Raw genomic sequence first — 12,708 nt, 5'->3', positions numbered from 1 at the left:
TATGCGTATCACCTGGGTGAAATGCCTGCCAATATGCAGCCCAAACAACAAAACCTGTGTTTTAGTGAGTCATCGCTGCCTTTCCTATGGCTTTTTTGGGCACCAACCGTGGGCGTTTTGCAGCAATCCTTCTGTGTTTTTGCAGCTGGGACAGTACCATGAAAAGCAGTTGTTTTTTCACTGATACATTGTTGCTTTTCCAGCAGTAATTTTGCCCCCAAAAGTGGCTATTTTAAAGTGATAGTACACCCAAAAATGAAAATTTATTATCTACTCAGCCTCATGCGGATGGAAAGTTTTATAGTCCACAAAACACTGCTGGAATTTGACGGAGTGAAGGTGTTGCTCTTATCTCCCAAACAATTGAAGCAAACAGCGACCAGGAGTCAGACGTTAAAAAAATACATAATAAAAACACAAAATGCATTGCTTATCTGAAGCAATCTAAGTGTCCTGAAGCCCCAGCGTGCTGAACTGTTTTGAAAAGCGTAACTGGCGTCACGTTTTGAGCCGTCTAGTAGCCTGTAGCTCCTAGTGTGGGAGCAGCATTCACCAGTGAGAGCTTGCGGTATCTGAACGTGTTTACATGCTACATGAAAGCCTCCGTCACACACAGAGGAAGACTTGTGAAGTTAGCAGCAATTAACAAGTCCCCTTTGTCGTAATTAAAATTACATTATCTACGATAAAACTGCACAGAAAAAACAACATGTATGCAAACGCACATGCATGAACGCGTCTTCCACACTCAGCCACAGGCTACAGGCTACATTGAGTCCAAAAAACAGTGACGCCAGTGACATTTTTTAAAAACAACTTGGCACGTCAGGGCTTCAGGACACTTGGATTACTTCAGACGAGCAGTATGGAGACATTTTGTGAAAATAACTCTTCTGCCAGAGTCATTTTCTGGCAAGACATCTGTACATTTACTCAAATATAGCTTTCAGGTACTTCATCCATCACAGCACATGAGAGTACTTTTGGCCTTCACAAAAAGAAACTGGAACACAAGTCAAACCTGAGATATCTTGCAGACTAAATTACCCTGGAAACCTGAGTATGTTAAAACAGCCTTTATACTAAAGTCCCTTTCTTTCTGCACAAAAAACCTGCTAGTACCCGCTAATATCTGACTTTGTAATGTACTGGAAAAGGTTACAATCGCGTCTGCAGTAGTTATTTCTGATAGTGAAATGAACACTGGCTTCACGAGCAGCAGCTCTGGTGGACAGTCCTGCAGTCAGCATGTCAGCGGCTCACTCCCTCTGTGGCATTGTGTTGTTTGATCAAACTGCACATTTTAGAGAGTTGTGTTATTGTGACGATCACAAGACACACCTTTGTAGTCATAATGCCGTTTACCTCGTTCAGAACCCAACTATTTTCCAAACACAAAAAAATTTGCAATGATGGATTTCTACTCTAAATTCACTCAGAAATCGGTTGCATAAATGTCATTTGATCAGGAAATGTCATTATGTGCTGTTTTCTGTTTATTCCAGTGGACCAAGAACGTTAGTGCAGATATTACCTAATAGTACAAAGGACAATAGATGGTCTTAACAGACTTTTTTCAGCAAAAACACGAAATTATTTATTTTTCAATTGATGATTTAATTGATTTAATTGATGTTTTAAAACACAATACACATTTATTTTTTTATTCTTTATGTCATTGTGAATCAAAATATCCTCAATTTCTGAAATGTCTCCTGAAAAAAATATGTGGAAAACCTCTGGAGAGAGCTATTCTGTAAACATAATCAATAAGATGCCTTTAAAGCTAATTATTTTTTTAAATTAGACAATCAATCAACCAGTAAAGTAATGTCAGTTGGAACAGACAGGGGATCTGAACTAGTTAATCAGCATCTTAATATGCCACAAGTGTGTTGTGGAAAGGAGCACTCATTTTCACAGATTTTAACAAATTTATGACCAAAACTCGAGAGAAATATTTATATTAAGTGTGCATAAAAAGTCCTAGATTTTTTATATTGACTTTTATTTTAACTTTATTTAAACACTTTAGTGTTTATTTTAACACAAAAGTGTTTATATCTGCGATCACTACATGCAGTTACATGAATTGTTTTTTAACTGACTGGCTTTGTTGCTTTTGCTCATGTGGCTAATTCACCCAAAATCCTGACGGCTGGGCTACATTGAGGGAAGAAACTTGCAGTAATATTATGGTATTTTTGTAAGAGAACCCATCCCTTTTTCAGCTGATGTGTGTGTGATTTACAGCCAACTGTGTGATTAATTACCACAAATCTAACATACAATGTGAACTATAAATTATAGGCAGTGTCTGGATCTCGGCTTGCCATCAGCTTGTTTGTAGTTGACTCTTTAATCAGTAGCCTTTCTTCGTAAATATATGGCCTTTTGTGGTCATTTGAAATGTTAAGATATATATCAAAAAAGTTTAATATTTTTTTATGACGTTAGCGGGAGCGGCCTTTATTTGTTGTAATATTACTGTTTTTACTGCTGCACAACCAACTATCCCTCTGGGGACAAATAAAGTTCGACTTGACTTATTTCAGGCGAGGCTGCACGCCTGCTCTAAAATATGCTGTGGGAATCTTGCAGCAGAATCATAAATGATGATTTTTGGTATTGTAGGACACTGATAAATTTAAAACAAGAGAAAAAATAATACAGCTTTTAAAGGATAATGTTATTAATATTAATGTTATCTGTAAAGTTCAGTTTTTCTTTCAACATCACACAGTTACTGTGCAGTTCAGAAAGATGATCAGGTTGATTATTAAAAGACAAAATGAATGGGATTCAGTGGTGCATTTTTTTTTGCACTAAATAGTATGAAGGTATAAATAACAATTTTGTTTACACAGTGTATTTTAGACTTATTGTAGGAGCTGAGCTGGAAATTCTAAAATTAAACAAAAATACACTGTCTTTCCAGCCATATGCATAAACACAGCCAAAATAATAAAAAATGAAGAAAAGTGCGTAAAATGCCCCAGAGTTAATAATGTAGATAAGCAAATGTACACAGTTTTATAACAGTCAGTTCTCATATCACGGTATACTTTTAAACCGATATATTGCTGCAAGCCTAACTGGAGCCCAAAAACGTTTATATACTTTTTATCTTATTTATTGCACTGTACATGTTGCACTAATTTCTATTTGTTAATGTTTTCTTGGTGTTTATCTGCCTTTTCTAAAAAAAAGGTTTAATTACACTTTGTACTAGAGGGGTTCTGCAATTTTTTTGTTATGAAGAAAGACAGTTAAGCTCTTTTGATGTCAGGGGAGATGATTGATGACTGTGTTTAGCCTAAAAATCTCTGCTTTTACATCTGATTACTCCTCCTCACTTCTGGCACAAAGCCTATACATCCATATGCTTTTTATGGTAATGACTATCTGTTTGCCTCCTCATGATACATTCTCCTTCTCCTGGCACCTCTTGTTCTTCGTCATGTGTATGTATAATATTCCCCCTCTTCTTCACTCCTCCTCCTCTTCATTATCGCCTCCACTCGGCTGTAAGCTCCTCCTCAGTGTTTGTGATGACATGACTAACAACCCGGCTGGACGTTGGGCGCCATAGGAACCAGACTTAATGTTCATGTAGTCTATCTCAGACCACACTGTCACCTGGCGCCACGATGACCACTGTGGCCCTCTGCCATCCATCAGTGTGTGTGTGTGCGTGTGTTTGTGTGTGTTTGTGTGTGTGTGTGTGTGTGTGTGTGTGTGCGCGTGCGCCTCTAATGACTCATCAGTCCTTTGTGCCAGCTGTAGTGGAATCTTCTCAGCCAGCTGGTAACAAAAGAAGACCGACCTCTCTTTTTATGCTTTTAATTCAGTTATTTTTAGCCAACGTGTAGCTCTGCCTCTTCTTAAGGACTTTTAAAAGCTGATTGAGAACAGTAGTTACAAAAGGGCCAGTGATTGACAATGGTTGTAGTGTGTATTTCTAGGGCTTTTATTGTGAAAGGTAAGAATGGAAGAAGTGGAGCTAATGCGCTGCCACAATGACAATACAGAGTTTTACAGTTTTGGTTATTATTTTATTACCTTCATCAGTATAATGCGTATAATGATGAAGTTCTGATATGTTATATCCAAGAGGTCAAAGGTCAAATGTGACATTATATTGCCCTGCAAAAACACTTTTCTGGCCATTAATCAGTGTCGGAGACATTTAGTCAGATACTTAATTGCTGACTTTAATTGAAACTGTGCTGATGATATAGATCTTCTGTGCTGTCGGGGGGAGGATGTGTGCGAAGTGTTTTCACAGATATGGATGTAAATGCAACTTGACTGGTGCATGGCAGCATATCTTGTTGATGATGGTGGCATTTAAAGCCACTGATGAATTCAAGCCGTGCCATTTCACGGGGCGCCCTGCTATAAGATGCCTCTTTGAGCCTGCACCGGACTTGCTGCGTGCCACAGCAGTGGGCTTTACATGCAGCCAGTTGATGGGCCTTGACGTCTAGCATCCCTCTTTGGTGGCTGTAGAAGTAGGCGTGGTTCAATTAAAGTGCTTTGGAAAAATGGTAGACGCCTCTGGGTTGCTCCATCTCCGTTTCCGGCAGAGGCTTGACTATTACAAAAGCAATAAAAGTTTGGATGACATGTTGATTTAATTTGGTTTAACTTTAGCAATTAAGAGCTACTTAAACCTATGCAACTACAACAGCAAAAATAAAACTTTTTTTTTCCTATCCAGAGGGGCAGCTCAGCCAAAAAGGGCAAATGGGCTGTTGTCAGGGCAGCATCATAATTCTCATTGATCGATGAGAGACAGTGGCTGTGCATTACACCCACAGGGTTTCCCTCCAAAGGCTTTGTCAGGCATCATACATTTATCTCTGTCATTTGGCTGTGCTGTGTTTTCGTGCCATAATTGATGGTGTCACATAAAAACGACTTAATTTATTGTCACATTACAAAAAAATGTCAATATAAAGCAATTTTAAAAGGTTGCCTCGGGTTTTACTGTGTGATAGAGATGCTGGTGTGCCAGAAACTTTATTTTTTGAGGGGAGAAACTGCCTGTTGTATTGTAACAGTGACCTCACCATTTAAGCAAAACAAAAGGAAAATTAAACACAAAATCTAAAATCAGGCACAGAAATAAGTGTGCTGTTTGTAATAGTGTTTGTTAATGCAACCAGTTTTTTTATTTTATAAAAGATGAAAATCAGATTTAACCCCTTGAAATTTGCTTGATTCCTTTTAAAAACATGGAAAGAAGACAATAAGCAACAGCGACCCAAAAATAAGCAAGCAAAAAGTTACGAGAAAAATACATTTAAAAAATGACATGAAAAAGTGCTAAAGTAAAAATAATATATACAAATTATGAAAAATAACTAATCTAATTTTAAAAACATATTATATAAAATGTCAGGTTTGTCAAATGTTTTTAAGTAATTTTGGGAAATTTGTAGAACATTTCAAGCCAAGTTGCTTATTGCCTTTTTTCCACCATGTTTTTCAAAGAAATCAAACCAAATTTCTCAAGTTTCAAATGTTTAAAAGCTTGTGAAAGGTGTCTGAATGCAGCATAAGAAAACTGCTGCTGAGGTTTCAAAGCCTTAAAAAAATCAATACACAAAACTCATTGTAAAATCTTATCATAAAATGCTCCTTGTGGCATAAAACACTTTTCTTATTTCATTTACAGACTCTGCTTTTCTCCCAGTTTTCTATTTTTTTAGGCATTTTTTTTACCTGCCGGTTCTTGTTGTAAGGGGATCCTGTTTCTACAAACTATGGTGAACAGTGTCGACTTGCAGCACTCAGTGGGAAAGTATGTCTGTTTCCTTTTTTTAAAAAAAAAAAACCCTTGGCATCTTTCTAAAATGATAAGCCTTAAGCTATGTTTAGCACACTAAGGATTCAGGTCCTTATCCCCCTTTTGTTCACATCTCTCCTCTCAAGCAAGGTGGCTGCAGCTTATCACGAATGTCATTCTCATTTTTTTCAGTCTGATAATAATATTGTACTGCAGATGGACAGATCTGCTCTGCCAATCTACAGGAGAGTAGTCCCCATAGTCTTACCTTTTTTAAAGCCAAAAGAAAGTCAGTCAAATCATTCTGACAGCCCTGCCAAAATGAAAACGATTAAATGAACCATGTAAATGTGTTATAGCTGCCCTTGGGAGATATTTACAGATTGGCAGGCTTGGATGTGAGCCTGCTCACAGGGAAAATAGTCGTGGGTTAGACTCGGGGGTAAACGTGTTTTCCACGGGGACCAGAATTTCCCCAAATGCATCTGGGTTTACTTACATTCAAGGCTAACAGCTTTTTATCTGTTATGATCGTATATCTGCAGTGAAGTATGTGAAAAGACTGTGTGTGTGTGTGTGTGTGTTTTTTGAGGCATGTGAGCATATTTGTCTGAACCTGCCGTGCTGCACGATGCACAGCAAATTAAAGCCTCATGGTTTGTTTGGCCAAATAAGGAGAAGAGAGCGATATGAATAATGCCTGGCCGGCTTTGGGAGCTCTCGGGGTTAGGTCAACACTGTGGATCGGAGGGAGGATCCTCATCACGGTGTGTTCCTCCGTGATGGGCGTCAGTTACAGCAGCCTCACACCCGCTCAACAGAAGCATGTTAGGAGCATATTTCCACTGACGTGCAAAAGGGATCAGCTTTACTTAGTCCTATTTTGGTGTGAACCAAATGTTCCCTGAGAGGAAGAGGGTTTAGTTTGCTCATACTGCAGCCTTATTATGTTTGCTTAGTTTGTTTGCATTGACTTGCACCGGAGAGGAAATCTTTACCACATGCAGCGCACCACCATCTGATTTGTCAAACACTGATGATATGATCTAAAGCTGAAATGATTAGTCCAGTGGTACTTCTGCTGTTGCCAGGGGGTGTTTGGAAAGATTGTTGAGCAGCTAATTTGAAAAAAGTTGAATTAGGATTCGGCCAAAATAATATATTCACATATTAAAGTCAGCTGTAACACTTGAACACTTCATGTTGCAGCAGTTGTGTAAGAGTGTGTGAAAACTAGTTAACACACCAGCACAGAAATGAGTAGACTTAGTAGCATTATGGAGAAATAATTAAGATAGTTTACATGTAGTTTTGGATAAGCGGCTGAAATGGTTGGCTAAAAGTACCATCTAAACAATTCAAATAATTGGTTAAAAAAATAAAATGGATAAATGGCTGAAACAGTTGGCTAGTAATGGATAAATGGTCAGAACAGTAAGCTAAAAATAATGAATAAAGTTTTAAACAGTTAGCTAAATGTAATGGATTAAGTGTCAAAATAGTTAGCTAATAGAAAGTTTAATCAGTTGGCTTAAAGAAATTGATAAATGGTAGAAACAGTTCAAAAAGTAGGTTCAAAACAAAAACAAAGCAGCTTAAAGTAATGGATTAAAGGTTGGAACAGTCAGCTGAAAGTAATGGATAAATCTTCAAGAAGAGTTAGCTGAAAGTAATGGATAGAGGGTCAAACCAGTAAGTTAAAAGTAATGGTTAAACAGTTGAAACAGTTAGCTAAATGTAACTTATTGATCGGTGAAAGAGTTAGCTAGTAAAGGATAAACAGTTGAAACATTAAAAGTAATTGATAAAAAGTCAAGTCAAAAGTCGGCTGGGATAAAGTGTTGAAACAGTTAACTAAAAGTAATAGGTAAAAGTTTAAAGTACCAGATGAACAGTCAAAACAGCTAAAAGAAATGGAAAAACAGGTTGAAACAGACATTCGAAGTTGACACCTTGAGTTTTGGGAGTTTTGATAGGTATTTCTTTTCACTATTTTAAAAAAATCAGTAAAAAGTTAATTTCCATCCCTGTTCTGCAGGGAGGGTAGATCATGGGGATTGTGTGGAATAAAGTTAAATTAAATGATCTTCAATTTTCTTTCTCTTTTATTTTCTCAATTCAAATAATACAAATTATGACTTAAAAGTTGCAGCCTGATTTCTGATGCATTGTCTATTGTGGTGCCTAAATATACTGGCGCACCAGAAGTGATTCATTTTAATATAATAAGCAGAAACGATAAAACAATACTGTTAATCTACCTTTTTTGCACGTGCATGATTGGCGAGCACCAGACTGCATTCACATCACTTTTTTTTATTTTTATTATTAAGCAACAGACTGCTCGCTGATTTGAATCATTCTGTCCAACATGCTGCTGTTCAGCTTTAACAATGGCTCTGTTTACTTTGGGTGTGTCAATAAGCCGTGATGCCAGTGAGTCAGCGTGCACAGCACCAGGACCCAGGATCTGTTTCAGTGAAATGGAATACAACCATCATTATTGTTAATAGTGTCATGTGTTTTTGAGATAAAAAAGAGACAAAGCAGACATACTTATAGCACGTTTTGCTGAGTTGTACTTTTGCACATTATGTAAATCACATTTTATTTGAACTTGTATGTGGTCAGGATGGCCTTTGTGATTTTTTTAAAGGGTTGAATGTGTAACGTGATAGCATCGAGGTTTTCAGGCTGTGATTGCATCACAGTAAGAAGCCAGCAGTCCCTGCAGAGGTGAGGAGCACCCAGTGTGGTCTGCAACCTAACCACCACCATCCACACAAAGTGGCTAACCCCTTCTTCTTCTTCTACCCACTCCTCCCTCACTCCTTCCTCTCCTCTTCATTGTTTCAACTTTTTAACAGAAGCAAGACGTTCTCAACCAAGTAAGCCTCGGCCCCGCGGGCTTTGCATGCTGTGTGGTGTCTGTGTCAGCAGACTGCATGCACATTCTGTCCACTAACATAACATAACCCCGCCTTATCCGCCACAGATGGTCTGTCACCCTGCCAGAGGGGAAAAGGCCAGAATTCATGGGGTCGCTGAGTTGAGTGCTACTATGCACCCACCACATGGCTGGCAGAGGGAGGGGGGGATTTGCAGGAGGTAAATGGAAGGAGATCAGGAATTTTGACATGTCATGTTTTGCTGTCTATGTTGCTTTTTTACATCGTTTCTTTTAAGCCATCGGGCATCCAAAGGTTTTACCTGGACGCAGCATCTCCAGTGTGCCTCTGCTAATCTTAAAGCTGCTGTTGGTAACTTTTATTGAAAAAAAAAGTTTAAGTAATTGTTGAAGCTGTGACTCGATCCTTCCAGAAGTACATGAGACAGATAATCTGTGAAAAAATCATGTTTCGCTGGCCCTTTTGGCGGCAACTAAAAAAAAAATCCATTATTAGAAAGTAAGCAAGATGGCGCCGTGAGAGTGGCAGCCTGTTGCAGCAGCTCCTGGGTGTTATTTCTTTCTTTGGTTTTAACGAATATTTCATTCAGTTGCTGCTCTCTTATTTGCTGCTGCGACAAAACAATTTCCCTCACAGGATTAATGAACTATTTCCATTTTATTCTGTATTCTATTCTAAACCCAGTACCACTCACTTTGCAAGACTGGTATGAAATAATTTTGGAAATATTTAAAATGGAAAAGCTGACCTTCTCTTTGAGGATTCAACAGAATAAATTCGATCAAATCTGGAATAAATGGATCGAATTTATAACCCCGCTACAAGCAGACTTTGTTTGACCTCACTACTGTTTGAACTCATGCTCCTCTTGTGATAGGACCAGTAGCAATGTGCACTCCCTCAGCTGTGGTATATAAATATGTGAAGAGCTTGGGATGGGCAGATATACACAAGTACGTAAATGCTTAAGTGTACATATCTATACTTGAAAGTTAATGAGCATATGTGGATATGGAAGTATTATGTATTTGCTTTTCCTTTTAACAAAAGCAATGAGGAAAAAAGAAATGAAAGTAGAGGGGAAAAAATCCTGTAAATTGTAATATATCCACATTACATGGCCATTATGATTGCAAGTATTGGAAAAAAAAACAGTTTTTTTTAAGCTGTTGTTGTAAAAGACACAAAAAGAGATTTTAAAAATTCACGTTCCTCCTCTTCCTCATAGTGCTTTTAATGGCATTTGCTCGATCCACCGTGGCTAAGCTAAAACAACCAGTCAGAGCAGAGGAGTCTAAGGCAGCTGTCAGTCTCTACTTGTAAACTTAAATTCAGATTCTGTTGCTGCATTGCCTATTTCTGGCCTCAGATCTTTTCAGAAACATGTTTTTTTGTGTATTCTGTGGGTCTTTCTCAGACAACCTCCTACACCCTCTTCCTAACCTCTTTCACTCCTGTCTGCTTTCATGCAGAGCCACATTAAGTGCCATCCAAAACTAACCAGTGGGGAGTGAAAGTGGTTCATAAAACCCAACCATGTGCAACACCGTATTCTGTTCGTCATGGTGGATGCATGGTGCGACAAACTCTCAACTAAGACAGACATTTGATATTGTTAACATGACATGTTAACATCTCAAATATTATATTGTTATATTATTATATTTAGGATCAAATATGCCATTTTCTTGTCTTTAGAAAATGTTAGTTGTGTTTATTTTATTGTTAAGTGTCAAGTATTGTATATGTATATTTTAAGGCTGCCCCCCTTAGTCGACTAAGATTGGTTCAAGTCAAGCAGCTGTTTTTTAAAAATGTTTTTTCATTTATTAATTATTTTTTATAGTCATGCTGTCCAGTGAACATCTGGGGACATTTTGGTCCTGAGACTTTGCTGTGGAGCGATAGTGTTTCAGACATTTCCACAAATATGACAAAAATGTATTATTGTCATTCTTATATAAAAGTTACTAACTGCAGGTTTAAAGAGATTTTCTGTGGTGGTCAGTTGACTGGTACGACCTTGAATGTTTTCTCTATAATGTCTTTAAACCATATTGTCATTCTGCTGTTGCTTTAAAAAAACAAACTGTCATGTCCTCCCAAATCAAGGCTGTAGACCTCCATTCCAGGGCATCAAAAACGTGCATCGAAAAGTCCATCACACGTCTCTGCTTTCTTGTTGTAATAACGTAATTGTCCATCCTGTTGTTGGTGTAAACTTGATGCATTAGTGCACCTCTGTAATTCTGTTAACCCATTTGCTCTTTCCGTCCCCATGCAGCCCATTGATTATGAGGGCTTCCAGCTCTTCATGACCACTTACCTGGAGAATGACATCCCAGAGGAGCTGTGTCAGCACCTTTTCACCTCCTTCAAGAGCAAGACAGGAGGCTGCTCCCCCGACCAGTCTCGTGCAGGAACGAGCTTACTGGGTAGGCTGCTTCTGTTTGTACACCTGCATCTTTAAACACCACTGATCACGATCACCAGACAGAGCAGGGTGAATGTTTCTGGGGCTTGAGTAAATGTTCCTCTTTTGGCCTAAATTAAATTCAGAGTATTGAAAACTACATTTATTCAGAGTTGTCGGGGCTCCTTGATTTGCAATTAGAGCAGCCCGGATTATAATGGCATGGATTCAAATGCAGCAGATTTGCCAGCTACACATTCAGTCTGTGAACTCTACATCAGTATAGTGTAATAAAAAAGGTTTCAAGACCAGTAATGGTGTTAACAGCAAATTCCTGCCCTACCTGTGTTACGTAACTTTAAAATGGTGACATCAATCAGCAACAGTTTTTGTCTCTTTTAAGGTGGCAGGAATGAAATTTTGTGATCCTCATCATTTATTGATTTTTAAATGATAAACTGTTGAAAAATAATTAGACACAAAGTTGGATTTCAACGATTTTTTATTTCTTTGTCTGCGTGTCCGTCAGTCATTATGTTACAATTTCATGAACGTGAAATCTCAAGAACACCGTGAGGAAATTTCTTCATATTTAGGACAAACATTCACTTTGATGAAGAAATGAATTAATTAGATTTTGGTGGTCAAAGGTTTAAGTCATTGTGACTTTTCATTTTTTATTTTAATTCAAGTTTTTATTGGAATCAAATTGGTACACATCATACAGCACAGCACACTGACTTTTTTTTGTTATAGACAACAAAATTCGTGAGAAATAAAATAAATATATAAATAAATAAGAAGTCTATGTTGCAGAAAGATTCATGCAAGCGACCAGTAATATGTTGTTAAGAAACAATCAAACAAAAGGAAAGAAAGGAAGAGAAGAAAAAACAAACAAACATAAAATACTAAAACAAATAAACAACAACAGCACAAAAAAATAAATAAAATAAAAATTTGATAAGGTCACTGTGACTTGAAACTGTTCAGAGTCAGGGCTTGTCGAACATCATGTGGGAGGTTATTTCAGGTTTGTGCTGCATGATAACAAAACGCTGCTTCACCGTGTTTAGGTCTGACTCCTGGGACGCTCAGTAGGCTGACCTCTGATGTCCTGAGGGTCCTCAAAGCTTCATATGTCACAAGCATGTCAGAGATATATTTTAGCGCTGAGCCACAGTAATTTATAAACAAGCAGCAAGATTTTAAAATCAATTCTCTGAGTGACAGGCAGCCAGTGTAAGGATTTTAGATCTGGAGTAATGTGGTCATATTTCCTAGTTTTTGTCAGGACCTTCGTAGCAGCGCTCTGAATAAGTTGCCGAACAGCTTGTTTTGAAAGGCCTACGAACAGACTGCTGCACTAATCTAACCTGCTGGAAATAAAAGTGTGTGTGAGCCTCTCAAGGTCTCACTTTGACATTATTCCTCTGACTCTAGCAATGTTTTTTGAAATGATAATAATGTGCACATTAATAAAAGTAGAGGAAACAGGGCCCTTCACCAAAGCACTTTGTCATGCACCAACTTTCCAACAACGCTGTTGTTCATGGCAAACCTTAAACAGCATGCCTTATCCAGGATATCCA

At 38.0% G+C, this 12,708-nt stretch overlaps 1 protein-coding gene across 3 annotated transcripts in view; it reads left to right on the top strand.

The window, feature by feature from the left end:
- LOC121948893 (diacylglycerol kinase beta) overlaps nucleotides 1-12,708 on the top strand; it is a 126,209-nt gene that overhangs the window by 27,568 nt on the left and 85,933 nt on the right. For 2 of the 3 annotated variants that reach the window (XM_042494427.1, XM_042494428.1), the window contains exon 4: nucleotides 10,988-11,138. In XM_042494427.1, the coding sequence (XP_042350361.1) occupies nucleotides 10,988-11,138 (151 nt within the window). Of the gene's footprint in view, nucleotides 1-8,661; nucleotides 8,683-10,987; nucleotides 11,139-12,708 lie in introns of all 3 variants that reach the window. The other variant, XM_042494426.1, reaches the window with a different exon arrangement.

Source organism: Plectropomus leopardus, chromosome 10, assembly GCF_008729295.1.
Source record: "Plectropomus leopardus isolate mb chromosome 10, YSFRI_Pleo_2.0, whole genome shotgun sequence".
Classification (NCBI taxonomy): Eukaryota; Metazoa; Chordata; class Actinopteri; order Perciformes; family Serranidae; genus Plectropomus; species Plectropomus leopardus.
This window is presented reverse-complemented; position numbering and strand designations above follow the sequence as displayed.